This window comes from Amphiura filiformis, chromosome 8, assembly GCF_039555335.1.
Source record: "Amphiura filiformis chromosome 8, Afil_fr2py, whole genome shotgun sequence".
Lineage (NCBI taxonomy): Eukaryota > Metazoa > Echinodermata > Ophiuroidea > Amphilepidida > Amphiuridae > Amphiura > Amphiura filiformis.
In genome coordinates this window covers 26449680-26464288 of record NC_092635.1, presented here as the reverse complement: position 1 = coordinate 26464288, position 14609 = coordinate 26449680, and the positions used below count along the sequence as shown (strand labels likewise).

General features: G+C 41.8%; 1 protein-coding gene across 2 annotated transcripts in view; it reads right to left on the bottom strand.

The window, feature by feature from the left end:
* Positions 1 to 2031: 2031 nt before the first annotated feature.
* LOC140158871 (steroid 17-alpha-hydroxylase/17,20 lyase-like) overlaps positions 2032 to 14609 on the bottom strand; it is a 33199-nt gene continuing 20621 nt past the window's right edge. Inside the window, exons 7-10 of one of the 2 annotated variants that reach the window (XM_072182130.1) lie at positions 7922 to 8047; positions 4934 to 5173; positions 4230 to 4328; positions 2032 to 3585 (exon numbers count right to left, since the gene is read on the bottom strand). In XM_072182130.1, the coding sequence (XP_072038231.1) occupies positions 3329 to 3585; positions 4230 to 4328; positions 4934 to 5173; positions 7922 to 8047 (722 nt within the window). In that variant the 3' untranslated portion in view covers positions 2032 to 3328. The remainder of the gene's footprint in view (positions 3586 to 4229; positions 4329 to 4933; positions 5174 to 7921; positions 8048 to 14609) is intronic. The other variant, XM_072182129.1, reaches the window with a different exon arrangement.

The window sequence follows — 14609 nt, the reverse complement described above, 5'->3', positions numbered from 1 at the left end:
TCGCATTATATGATAAGGTTTTAAATTCAGGTTCCCCAAAATTTTGCATGTGTAAGGGGGGGGCAAAGGTTTTTTGGCACATCAAAAGGGGGGCAAAGGTTTTTTGGCACGTCAAAAGCGGGGGAAAAGATTTTTTTGGCACGGCCAAAGGGGGACAAGCTATTTTTGGCAGACCATTTTGAAAATTCACCACGCGGGGGTACACATAATTATTGCATAGCCCCTGAATAAAAACAATCATCGCATTCTAGAATTTGTAGCTTTTGAGGGGATGATCAACTGACTGAAATTTTGAGAATGTCCTTATTCGCTTATAATACATCATCACCTTGGACAAAGACAGCCATGCATGCTATGAAATTTTGTCAATGAAAAAAGCACTGAAAAGCAAACCTCAACACTGAAATGACCCACAGCAGCTGAAGGGAGTATCCCATCATGCTTTGCAGCACCATAATAGAACTGAATGTGCCATAGAAAATGTACACAAAATCCCTCACTTCAACTTTAAATAACTCGTTTAAATCAGGGAAGCTTAGAGTTTTGTTTGCAAAAATATGACCCGCAAAGTATTGTGAAACTATCCATATCTCTCAATATCTAAGCAGCTCTTGTTTATTTTTTGCATACATTTGCTATGGGGCATGCAGATATACTGCAATGCATGATGGGATACTCCTTCAGCTGCTGTTGAAATGACCAGAGCAAAAGAAAGTCAACTCTGAAATTGTGTTTCAGAAGTATTTCAGTGTATTTTCAGTATTTTGATACTTGCTATAATGAGCAATGATTCAAAGGATACATTTATATAACAATAGCACTGGCCAGCTCATTTCAGTGTGATTAAATCAATTTCAGTGGGATTAAGGAATCCCTGTTATTACCACTGCCATGGTTGTGACCGATTTCAGTGTGATTTACCAAGAGGTCAATTCTTTTCAGTAGATTTTCAGTGTGATTTGCCCCAGGTTAAAGTTTTCAGAGATATTTCAGTGAAAATGAGCATTATTCTCATTTGCATAGCTGCATATATAACAAAGGGTTTGTTTTCAGTGTGATTTTTCACACTGAATTTTTTTTCAGCATGTTTTCAGTGTTGAGGTAAATATCAGTGTGATTTTCATTGTCAAAATTTCATAGCGCATACAATTTGAAGTGTTTTGGTTCAAGCACCTCTCAAGGACAGTCCCGTTTACCATGCATGTTCACTCAGCATGACCAATTGGAATTTGGGAAACCAACCAATTGGTAAAAAGAACATGATTAATTCTGACAAAACTTAACATTTTTAAGACATGAAAGCAGAATATTATGATTGATTTTATTAATTACTGGACTGGTTTTTAGCGTTTAAAACTGTAGTTTCGAGATAATGCAATTTAGGTGGACGTAAACTTCTTTTGCTCAACACAAAGTCAAAAGGAACCCTGCATGATTGGGAACATGTCCTTGAACCAAAGTAGGCACACATACAGGCTGTATGCTGTTGCAAATGCAAAATTTGCTGAAATAGTGTGATGTCATAATTATGACATCACACTATTTCAGCAAATTTTGCATTTGCAACAGCATTGAAATTTAAAGGACACACAGTATTCATTTCGATTGTTATGACCATCCGGTACGCCATGTACGTACAATGTTATGAACATCGCATACATTGTAATAATATTTCTATTGTTACAAAATAGTACAGCACCTACATTTTGTAAAAGCATGATTTTTGCAGGATACCTGCTGATATGTTAGTTAATGTAGATTACAATTTATGCAAAAATCAGAATTTTGACAAAACTTGAGGGTGTTCTCCTCAGCAAATGTTTCAATTCAGGCGTTATCTAGGATGATGTACAAAGCTTATCAAAATTGAAAAACAACATACTCACAGTGGCAGTGCCATGGGTGGGAGGGGGGAAATAAATGCCCCCGTCAGAGCTCTTGGCCCCCCGGTGCAGGACAAGCAAACTAATAATATATTTGCAATCCCTTGTCTTGAAAAGCTGGCCACACCATGTCCTCCAGCACCCCAGTGTAACAGGAGGGTGGATCAGATGGCCATGATGCCCATGGGGGTCCTCTGATGTGGGGGGATCAGTTGTAGTGAAATGAGTAATGTCAAGCAAAAATGCCATTCGTTAAAGGATAATTACTGTTTATTTATCTAAGCAAAGATACAGATATTAAAGTAATATACCTACATGTAAAAATAATTTTATATTATGTTACTTAAATCTGATAAATTACATACAAAATAATTCATTACAATTCTGTGCATTATTGATTTTAATAATACAAATACAATTATATTTGTACAATTGATCATATAAATTATAATTATGATGAATTTAATCCCACAACTTTGTGATAGATTTTACACCGAAACCTGTCAGGTTTGAATATCTTGACTCATTTTTATTTCATTTTTATGCAGTATAAGATTTGAGCAAATTTGATATAAAGTAATCATTAATAATATCTCCAGGATTCATGATTGGTCACCAATTCACTGTGCTCTCTGATTTACAGACAATATATTACAGCTAAAATAATTAAAATAATTGTCACATTTGAGATTCCATGATAATTGGTCACATTTTTGCATGATTTCTACTAAGTTATTCTACATTATAATACAACCCTTGAGTTAAGTAGTGACATTACTTTTATGAGGTTGTGTGGTAAGCATGCTGACAAACCAGTCTTGTATGTATGTGTACGCCCTCAGCTGGACGCAAAGTTCCCGGAACCACCGCTAGGTGGCAGCACACAACAAAAGCTTTGATGGAACACCTGAATTACTTTCGTATGCTCAGACCAGGTAATAATCTGAGATGCCCCAGATATCTATGATGTAGCCACAATTTTGACATTGTAGCGCATGGAATGCCTTACAATGGTTTCAAAAGGGTTGGAAACGCTAATAAATATACGAAACAGCATAGATCTGGGCCAAAAGTGCAGTTTAATCGACAGATCTAATAAACCTGTGACGTCTGCGTGACATCACGGGTCTATACATGTACAGGTAGCCGGATATACCCCCTTCATCTAGCCAGACGCCACCAACGGCATCTATCTCTAGTTCCGAAAAACTTTGGATAAGGTTAGTCAGTGTGTGATTTGATACTGTGACCAATAATGATATATAGGCACCTACATCACTACCAAACTCTTGAAACATAGTATCAACATAGAAAGGGAACAAATAAATCATCAGGCTGGTGTGCAAGTGAATAGCACTCTGCACAGCACTGCCCATGGAAAACTTAACCTCAAAGGTATGACTGATTTACTAGAACTCATAAGGCACAACGATGTCATTCACTTATCAGAAACGTTTCTTGGCAACAATATAGAAATCATCAGGCTGGTGTGCAAGTGCAGAGCCTGTCACCAACTTGATCTCAAATTTCCCCTCTTGCTCAGGTGGTATAGAGAAGGTGTAGTGTTGAAATAACCAAGAGAACAGAAGGAATATCTCCGCTTTGGCAAAAGCTTCACCGAGGCAAACACGACGACCAAATGAGAATGGAAGAAATCCTTCGGGATGTTGGCGCACCTCTCCAGATGTATCCAAGAAATGTTCTGAAAAAAAAAGACAAGAAATGTTTACTTAAAGGCCAGAATACTACAATGTGTTAAGCAAGATATTAAGCATTGTTAAAGCCATGATGTGGGATTTGCATAAAGAATATATTCCTAATTAAATGTTAGTTTTCACTTATCACATTTTCCTTTTTTAATTTTGAGCCAATAAATGAGGTAAAATGAAGAAAATTGCCATTTCATTCCAGTGCAAAAAATGCGTGTATTAGCTCGCTGATCGTATTATTATCATGATCATTGACGTAGCTTCACACAGCTGGGATGTACAAACAAGACGTAAGACGAACAGCAAAATGGCATGCACACAGTTTGTATGTCAAGACGTAAGACAAATGGCGATATGCACACAGTTTTTGCATCAATGATGCACACGTACCGTGACGCAAGTGATGTGTTTAGCCATCACTCAATCGGTGAACTCAGAATAAAACCGGAGATTTCCGGATTTAATATGAAACCTTAAATTTTACTGTAATTAAAGCACCATTCTGGCTTAGTCTTTCACGTGGTATTTTAGTAAAGAAAACCATATAAATCATCATATGTTGTTTCTTCAGCCCCTATATTGGATTTTTGATTGATCAAATCATGGTGACATCACTTGAACAAGTCTATACACTAACCTGGTTTGAATTTGAATGGATCATCCCAGAACTTCTCATTCCGGTGGATAGCCCAATGGTTGACAAATATCCATGTGTCTTTAGGAATTGCATAGTTACCTGTAAAATGAAACCAATTATGTCATTAAATTAAACAATGAATTACAATTCTTTTGCATAATGTACAATATATTGATCATGTATATCATCAATTACTCAAAGAATAAATGATAAGGGTTTCTGCATAATTTTGCTATCCGCTACCATATGATAGATGTCAACTGCAGACGACAAGTTTCAATTTTCAGAATTGTACATTTTCATGACCATATTTGATATCAGCATTTGGAATCAACAAAGAAGCCTTTTAATGGTTCAGTTGTTCTTAAGATAGCTTTTGGTATTTTGAGAAAATATTTTCTGCATAATTTTGCTATCCGCTACCATATGATAGATGTCGACTGCTGACGACAAGTTTCAATTGTCAGAATTGTACATTTTCATGACCATATTTGAAATCAACAAAGAAGCCTTTTAATGGTTCAGATGTTCTTAAGATTAAGCTCTTGGTATTTTGAGAAAATATTTTAAAACTTGGACTTTTAATGTTGAAGCCTATAGCATGCAAGCATTAAAATGTTCTAGATGTGGTTATTTCTCCCCTTGGATGTGGTTATGACAGTTTCCTATGCGATACATATAATAAAAGACAGGAGCAAACCTACCGAGTGTGGTGTCTTCAATAGTGGTATGCGGTACACCCACAGGGGCAACAGAACTGTAACGCAACATCTCGTACATGCATGCCTCTGTGTATGGTAGCTTGCCACGATCTTCTATACTCGGTAGACGATCTCTCCCAACTACCCTGTCCATTTCGTCAGCAATTTTCTCTTGGATTTCAGGATGTTGTGCCATCAGAGCCACAGACCAGTGAAGAGAGGTAGTAGTTGTATCTGTTCCAGCTGATAACAGAAAATAAGGTCAATTCTTTGTTAATTCAAATTCGGGCTAACCAATCCATCCCGTAGCTTTTTTGGCCATGCCACTTGTGTATAATTAGAAATTAAGTTTTCATGCATGCATGCCACGTGATGCCATTGTGCAATCACCATAAGTCATATATGCACCCAGTTGCTGGTCGGGCCAGCAAAATCCCCATGACATGAGGAGGTCGGTGATCGTGTGTGTGGCACCTGAGGGGTCCCAGGGTCAATTCCCGTGGTACCAATTGAAATCTTTGTTCATCTTCTCTCCTTTTTTTGTTCCTTCTCTACCTTCAGATAGCAAAAAATCATGATCCACGTGTATGCCCTTGAAGGATGGTGCACCGCCATCAGGCAAGTCTCCGATCACTTCATCTGGTAGGCTATTCCAAATGTGAACTGCAGAAGATAGGATTTTATATAGGAACTGGCACTGTGAGAGCATGGCAATACATGGACAAATCCTCTTCTGACTACAAATGGCTTTGACAGCATTTATTGAGAGGGTTGCCCTCTATTCTTTTCAAAATCTTGACACAAGTGTACTTTAATTAACCAATATAACTTGTACCCGGCAAATATGTCACCTTTTAATTTTGGCCCAAACAGATGAGGCAATACAAAATAGCTATTTACTATAGGCGCATCAGGGAATCACATTACAGTAGTGGCTACTCCCTTCTTGCAGACCAGAAACTGTTGGTATAAGGTGTTGAAACCAACGTGCCAAGGCATCACCCCCAGTGGGCACACCTGACGTTGAAATCACGTTGAAATTTTGACGTCAAAATCAATTTCGAAGTTGAAATCAGGTTGACATCACACTGTATTTGCAAATGGACTTCAACCTGATGGACTTCAACCTGATTTCAATCTGATTTCAACCTAGAGCTTAGTTGAAATCAGGTTGACTGTTGGTATAAGGTGTTGAAACCAACGTGCCAAGCCATCACCCCCAGTGGGCACACCTGACGTTGAAATCACGTTGAAATTTTGACGTCAAAATCAATTTCGACGTTGAAATCAGGTTGACATCACACTGTATTTGCAAATGGACTTCAACCTGATGGACTTCAACCTGATTTCAATCTGATTTCAACCTAGAGCTTAGTTGAAATCAGGTTGAAATTTCAATGTTGTATCAATGTTAGGTTGAAACTTCAACGTTGAAATCCTAACTCCTAACCTGTGCCCAGTACTGGGCCCTTAGTATACCAAGCAAACCCTTTGTCATGGATCTGCAGGGCAGGACTTGCACTGCTGGAATATCTTGATGTGTGCAAGTTCCATTAGAGGTTAGGCTGGTCACAGGATCCTGGTCCTACATGTATGTAGGGAAGTAAAGCTTGGTCATTTATTCAACTTCAGGTAGGTCGAGTTGTGGCATATAAGGACGATTCATGTTACTATGGTACTGCACTAATTATTGCGTTCAAGGCATAAAGTGTATATTGCTCTTAATGCTGTTTTCGCCACAGTATCCAGTGCCTTTTTGGTTTCTTTGTTTGTGAGGCCTAAGAACTTAAAGCAGGTTCGAAGTGTGTTGTTTGTGAATCCTCTTGATCCCACCTCTACTGGGAAGTATTTCAGTTCCCATCCTGCTGCTTGTCCTTCCTGGATTAGATCTTCATACCTCATTTTCTTTCTGAGGTTGGCCTGTGCTAAGTTCTCCTAAGTAGGTACTGTGAGTTCAATTATGATGCCTTGCTTGTCTGATGGTGAGTAGACAGTTATGTCTGGCCTTTTCGATGTTGTCACTATCTCTGGAGGGAACATAGCTGGGCAATTGTCTTCATCCCACACTACTTGCCAGTCCTCACAGCTTTGGATGATGTTGTCTTCTGGGTTCTGTGCCATGCTACATTTCTGTACTTCGTTCCAGTCTCAGTTCTGAATGAAATGCCGGTGACATTCTGTTGATCTCCGTCCCCTACTGCCCACATCTGGCTTTCAAAACAACAGGAACTAGTTGGTGGACTATCTCTCAGAGTACCATGTCATGTCTCCAGTTGTAAAGGCCTGTTCTAAGTGAGTACTGGCATCATTTGAATATGTGCAGCAGTTGTAGCCACAGAGAGTACACTGACCTATAGTAGGAATTCCAATTGAATGAACGCAGCTTTCAGCAGCCGTACTCGATCCAACCGCGATCGTATATCGCGTATTTCAAATTACAACACGAACGCACAACATTGGATACAATGCTAACCAATCACGAGTGCGTTGCCATGGTTGGATTCACTTCTGCGTTATTCACGCACAGTCGCACACTCTGGCGTACATCGCGCAGTGTACGCAAAAATTCGTCACGCTATTGAAAGCTGCATTCATTCAATTGGAATTCCCACTATAGTAGGTGTTTGTTCCAGGTCTTCAAGTTGGCAAGTGAGGGTAGTGTGTCTTGGATTGATTGGAGGTAAAATTTCAGCATCTCAGATGACCAGGAGTAGAGAAGACTACATTATTCCATCTTTTTGAGACAAAAATCTGCTGGAATTTGAAGACTGCTAATTGCCACCTCTCCACCACATCACATCACTATATGCCTTACCAGTTCCGAGAAATTGCACTCGCAAACAGTCAACCAGCAAACCAAGAAACTTCCAGTGGATGCATGAAGATAATTTTCAGGATTTGTTTTTGACAGCATTGACTGACCTCTATGAATAAAGAACCTATTCATTATGGGGATGTTATGAAACTCTTTGTTTTAATAGCCAGAATTACCTGAAAACATATCACTAACAGTTTGCAGCAGATGTACATCAGTCAGCGAGTCAACTTTAGCTGATCCTTCAGCGATGGCATTCTCTTGTTCCTTCAACAAGGAATCGATCAAATCCCGAACATTTTCTGTGAAGAGATGCACAAAATTCATGATACGACTGATATATTTTGCTTGAAATGCATAAGTATGTGTAGACTATGCCATAGACACATTTTGATAAATAAAAATATGTTATTATTAATCATTATGAATGCATCCTGTTGGAACTCAAAATTATACTGATGTGTACTTTAATAGTAAAATGGTAAGAGTTTATATAATTAGTGATAGTAAAAGTAAATGTTATTGAATGCAACATATCTTGCATAATGGCTCACTTGCTGAACAATTCTGATTTTAGAATCTATCAGTTTATTGATCGCGAAAGCCCGAGTAAAAAATCTGACTATGTACTTTGGCTTTTAAGCAGAACTTTACCCCGGACTTTGTTCTCTAAAACACACTGTTAATCATACTTGTTTATCAATCCAATTAAACCACAAGCACTAAGCATGGTATACATGTATGTCCATCCACCAACTTTCGCGCCAACACAAAAGCGCCGCAAAGTCCATAGATAGTTGTGTACAATGTAGTTAATGGTAATGGCACATGCCCGGAGGATTTAAACCATAACAAGATCTGGGCGACCAATCACAAGCCAGATTCATTTAAAGGTGCACTACATGGCCATTTTTAGCTTAGCTTTATAGAGACCTGTGTTAAAAATGTTAACCGCAATTCAAAGTAGTCCACTTCGGAAGCTAACAAACAGAGGGAGTGCGGTGACTGTGTCGACTACACAGAGTTGGGTATTATTAAACTACTCGACATGTCATGTGAAAATTTCCAGGGGGCTCTTGTTTTTCAAGTTTTATATTAGATATAAAAATAGTCTCTTTTTCACAGCTGGGCCCGATACGCGAGTATCTTGTTTAGGGTACATATCCAAAAACAGGAAAAATGGTATTATTGAATTACTAGCCAAGATTCAAAGAGTGTTTGGCAGTCTGCTTTGCACTTCTGTGAACATGTTTAGTATTATAACTTTGTTGAGATGGTGGTGAAATCATCCACAGGGATTGAACATGTACATCTATAGGACAGGGTGCAAGTGGGTGGTGGTGAAATGATCCACAGGGATTGAACACATACATCTATAGGCCAGGGTGCAACTGAGATGGTGGTGAAATCATCCACAGGGATTGAACACTTACATCTATAGGCCAGGGTGCAAGTGGGTGGTGGTAAAATCATCCACAGGGATTGAACACATACATCTATAGGCCAGGGTGCAAGTGGATGGTGGTGAAATCATCCACAGGGACTGAACACGTACATCTATAGGTCAGGGTGCATGTGGGTGGTGGTGAAATCATCCACAGGGATTAAACACATACATCTATAGGCCAGGGTGCAAGTGGGTGGTGGTGAAATGATCCACAGGGATTGAACACATACATCTATAGGCCAGGGTGCAAGTGGGTGGGGTAAAATGATCCACAGGGATTGAACACATACATCTATAGGCCAGGGTGCAAGTGGGTGGTGGTGAAATCATCCACAGGGATTAAACACATACATCTATAGGCCAGGGTGCAAGTGGGTGGTGGTGAAATCATCCACAGGGATTAAACACATACATCTATAGGCCAGGGTGCAAGTGGGTGGTGGTGAAATCATCCATAGGGATTGAACACATACATCTATAGGCCAGGGTGCAAGTGGGTGGTGGTGAAATCATCCACAGGGATTAAACACATACATCTGTAGGCCAGGGTGCAAGTGGGTGGTGGTGAAATCATCCACAGGGATTGAACACATACAAATAAGCCAGGGTGTAAGTAGGTGGTGGTGAAATCATCCACAGGGATTGAACACTTACATCTATAGGCCAGGGTGCAAGTGGGTGGTGGTGAAATCATCCACAGGGATTGAACACATACATCTATAGGCCAGGGTGTAAGTGGGTGGTGGTGAAATCATCCACAGGGATTGAACACATACATCTATAGGCCAGGGTGCAAGTGGGTGGTGGTGAAATCATCCACAATTGAACACATACATCTATAGGCCAGGGTGCAAGTGGGTGGTGGTAAAATCATCCACAGGGATTGAACACTTACATCTTTAGGCCAGGGTGCACGTGGGTGGTGGTGAAATCATCCACAGGGATTAAACACATACATCTATAGGCCAGGGTGCAAGTGGGTGGTGGTGAAATCATCCACAGGGATTGAACATATACATCTATAGGCCAGGGTGCAAGTGGGTGGTGGTGAAATATTCCACAGGGATTGAACACATACATCTATAGGTCAGGGTGCATGTGGGTGGTGGTGAAATATTCCACAGGGATTGAACACATACATCTATAGGCCAGGGTGCAAGTGGGTGGTGGTGAAATCATCCACAGGGATTGAACACATACATCTATAGGCCAGGGTGCATGTGGGTGGTGGTGAAATATTCCACAGGGATTGAACACATACATCTATAGGCCAGGGTGCAAGTGGGTGGTGGTAAAACATCCACAGGGATTAAACACATACATCTATAGGCCAGGGTGCAAGTGGGTGGTGGTAAAATCATCCACAGGGATTGAACACTTACATCTATAGGCCAGGGTGCAAGTGGGTGGTGGTGAAATCATCCATAGGGATTAAACACATACATCTATAGGCCAGGGTGCAAGCGGGTGGTGGTGAAATCATCCATAGGGATTAAACACATACATCTATAGGCCAGGGTGCAAGTGGGTGGTGGTAAAATCATCCACAGGGATTGAACACATACATCTATAGGCCAGGGTGCAAGTGGGTGGTGGTGAAATCATCCATAGGGATTAAACACATACATCTATAGGCCAGGGTACAAGTGGGTGGTGGTGAAATCATCCATAGGGATTAAACACATACATCTATAGGCCAGGGTGCAAGTGGGTGGTGGTGAAATCATCCACAGGGATTGAACACATACATCTATAGGCCAGGGTGCAAGTGGGTGGTGGTGAAATCATCCACAGGGATTAAACACATACATCTATAGGCCAGGGCAGGGTGCAAGTGGGTGGTGGTGAAATCATCCACAGGGATTGAACACATACATCTATAGGCCAGGGTGTAAGTGGGTGGTGGTGAAATCATCCACAGGGATTGAACACTTACATCTATAGGCCAGGGTGCAAGTGGGTGGTGGTGAAATCATCCACAGGGATTAAACACATACATCTATAGGCCAGGGTGCAAGTGGGTGGTGGTAAAATCATCCACAGGGATTGAATACATACATCTATAGGCCAGGGTGCAAGTGGGTGGTGGTGAAATCATCCACAGGGATTGAACACATACATCTATAGGCCAGGGTGCAAGTGGGTGGTGGTGAAATCATCCACAGGGATTAAACACATACATCTATAGGCCAGGGTGCAAGTGGGTGGTGGTGAAATCATCCACAGGGATTGAACACATACATCTATAGGCCAGGGTGCATGTGGGTGGTGGTGAAATCATCCACAGGGATTAAACACATACATCTATAGGCCAGGGTGCAAGTGGGTGGTGGTGAAATCATCCACAGGGATTGAACACATACATCTATAGGCCAGGGTGCATGTGGGTGGTGGTAAAATCATCCACAGGGATTAAACACATACATCTATAGACCAGGGTGCAAGTGGGTGGTGGTGAAATCATCCACAGGGATTGAACATATACATCTATAGGCCAGGGTGTAAGTGGGTGGTGGTAAAATCATCCACAGGGATTGAACACAATACATCTATAGGCCAGGGTGCTACTGAGATGGTGGTGAAATCATCCACAGGGATTGAACATATACATCTATAGGCCAGGGTGTAAGTGGGTGGTGGTGAAATCATCCACAGGGATTGAACACTTACATCTATAGGCCAGGGTGCATGTGGGTGGTGGTGAAATATTCCACAGGGATTGAACACATACATCTATAGGCCAGGGTGCAAGTGGGTGGTGGTGAAATCATCCACAGGGATTGAACACATACATCTATAGGCCAGGGTGCAAGTGGGTGGTGGTAAAACATCCACAGGGATTAAACACATACATCTATAGGCCAGGGTGCAAGTGGGTGGTGGTAAAATCATCCACAGGGATTGAATACATACATCTATAGGCCAGGGTGCAAGTGGGTGGTGGTGAAATCATCCACAGGGATTGAACACATACATCTATAGGCCAGGGTGCAAGTGGGTGGTGGTGAAATCATCCACAGGGATTAAACACATACATCTATAGGCCAGGGTGCAAGTGGGTGGTGGTGAAATCATCCACAGGGATTAAACACATACATCTATAGGCCAGGGTGCAAGTGGGTGGTGGTGAAATCATCCACAGGGATTGAACACATACATCTATAGGCCAGGGTGCATGTGGGTGGTGGTGAAATCATCCACAGGGATTAAACACATACATCTATAGGCCAGGGTGCAAGTGGGTGGTGGTGAAATCATCCACAGGGATTGAACACATACATCTATAGGCCAGGGTGCATGTGGGTGGTGGTAAAATCATCCACAGGGATTAAACACATACATCTATAGGCCAGGGTGCAAGTGGGTGGTGGTGAAATCATCCACAGGGATTGAACATATACATCTATAGGCCAGGGTGTAAGTGGGTGGTGGTAAAATCATCCACAGGGATTGAACACAATACATCTATAGGCCAGGGTGCTACTGAGATGGTGGTGAAATCATCCACAGGGATTGAACATATACATCTATAGGCCAGGGTGTAAGTGGGTGGTGGTGAAATCATCCACAGGGATTGAACACATACATCTATAGGCCAGGGTGCTACTGAGATGGTGGTGAAATCATCCACAGGGATTGAACATATACATCTATAGGCCAGGGTGTAAGTGGGTGGTGGTAAAATCATCCACAGGGATTGAACACATACATCTATAGGCCAGGGTGCTACTGAGATGGTGGTGAAATCATCCACAGGGATTGAACATATACATCTATAGGCCAGGGTGTAAGTGGGTGGTGGTGAAATCATCCACAGGGATTGAACACTTACATCTATAGGCCAGGGTGCAAGTGGGTGGTGGTGAAATCATCCATAGGGATTAAACACATACATCTATAGGCCAGGGTGCAAGTGGGTGGTGGTGAAATCATCCATAGGGATTAAACACATACATCTATAGGCCAAGGTGCAAGTGGGTGGTGGTGAAATCATCCATAGGGATTAAACACATACATCTATAGGCCAGGGTGCAAGTGGGTGGTGGTGAAATCATCCATAGGGATTAAACACATACATCTATAGGCCAGGGTGCAAGTGGGTGGTGGTAAAATCATCCACAGGGATTGAACACATACATCTATAGGCCAGGGTGCAAGTGGGTGGTGGTGAAATCATCCATAGGGATTAAACACATACATCTATAGGCCAGGGTACAAGTGGGTGGTGGTGAAATCATCCATAGGGATTAAACACATACATCTATAGGCCAGGGTGCAAGTGGGTGGTGGTGAAATCATCCACAGGGATTGAACACATACATCTATAGGCCAGGGTGTAAGTGGGTGGTGGTGAAATCATCCACAGGGATTGAACACTTACATCTATAGGCCAGGGTGCAAGTGGGTGGTGGTGAAATCATCCACAGGGATTGAACACATACATCTATAGGCCAGGGTGCAAGTGGGTGGTGGTGAAATCATCCACAGGGATTAAACACATACATCTATTATAGGCCAGGGTGCAAGTGGGTGGTGGTGAAATCATCCACAGGGATTGAACACATACATCTATAGGCCAGGGTGCATGTGGGTGGTGGTAAAATCATCCACAGGGATTAAACACATACATCTATAGGCCAGGGTGCAAGTGGGTGGTGGTGAAATCATCCACAGGGATTGAACATATACATCTATAGGCCAGGGTGTAAGTGGGTGGTGATAAAATCATCCACAGGGATTGAACACAATACATCTATAGGCCAGGGTGCTACTGAGATGGTGGTGAAATCATCCACAGGGATTGAACATATACATCTATAGGCCAGGGTGTAAGTGGGTGGTGGTGAAATCATCCACAGGGATTGAACACATACATCTATAGGCCAGGGTGCTACTGAGATGGTGGTGAAATCATCCACAGGGATTGAACATATACATCTATAGGCCAGGGTGTAAGTGGGTGGTGGTAAAATCATCCACAGGGATTGAACACATACATCTATAGGCCAGGGTGCTACTGAGATGGTGGTGAAATCATCCACAGGGATTGAACATATACATCTATAGGCCAGGGTGTAAGTGGATGGTGGTGAAATCATCCACAGGGACTGAACACATACATCTATAGGCCAGGGTGCAAGTGGGTGGGGTAAAATGATCCACAGGGATTGAACACATACATCTATAGGCCAGGGTGCAAGTGGGTGGTGGTGAAATCATCCACAGGGATTAAACACATACATCTATAGGCCAGGGTGCAAGTGGGTGGTGGTAAAATCATCCACAGGGATTGAATACATACATCTATAGGCCAGGGTGCAAGTGGGTGGTGGTGAAATCATCCACAGGGATTGAACACATACATCTATAGGCCAGGGTGCAAGTGGGTGGTGGTGAAATCATCCACAGGGATTAAA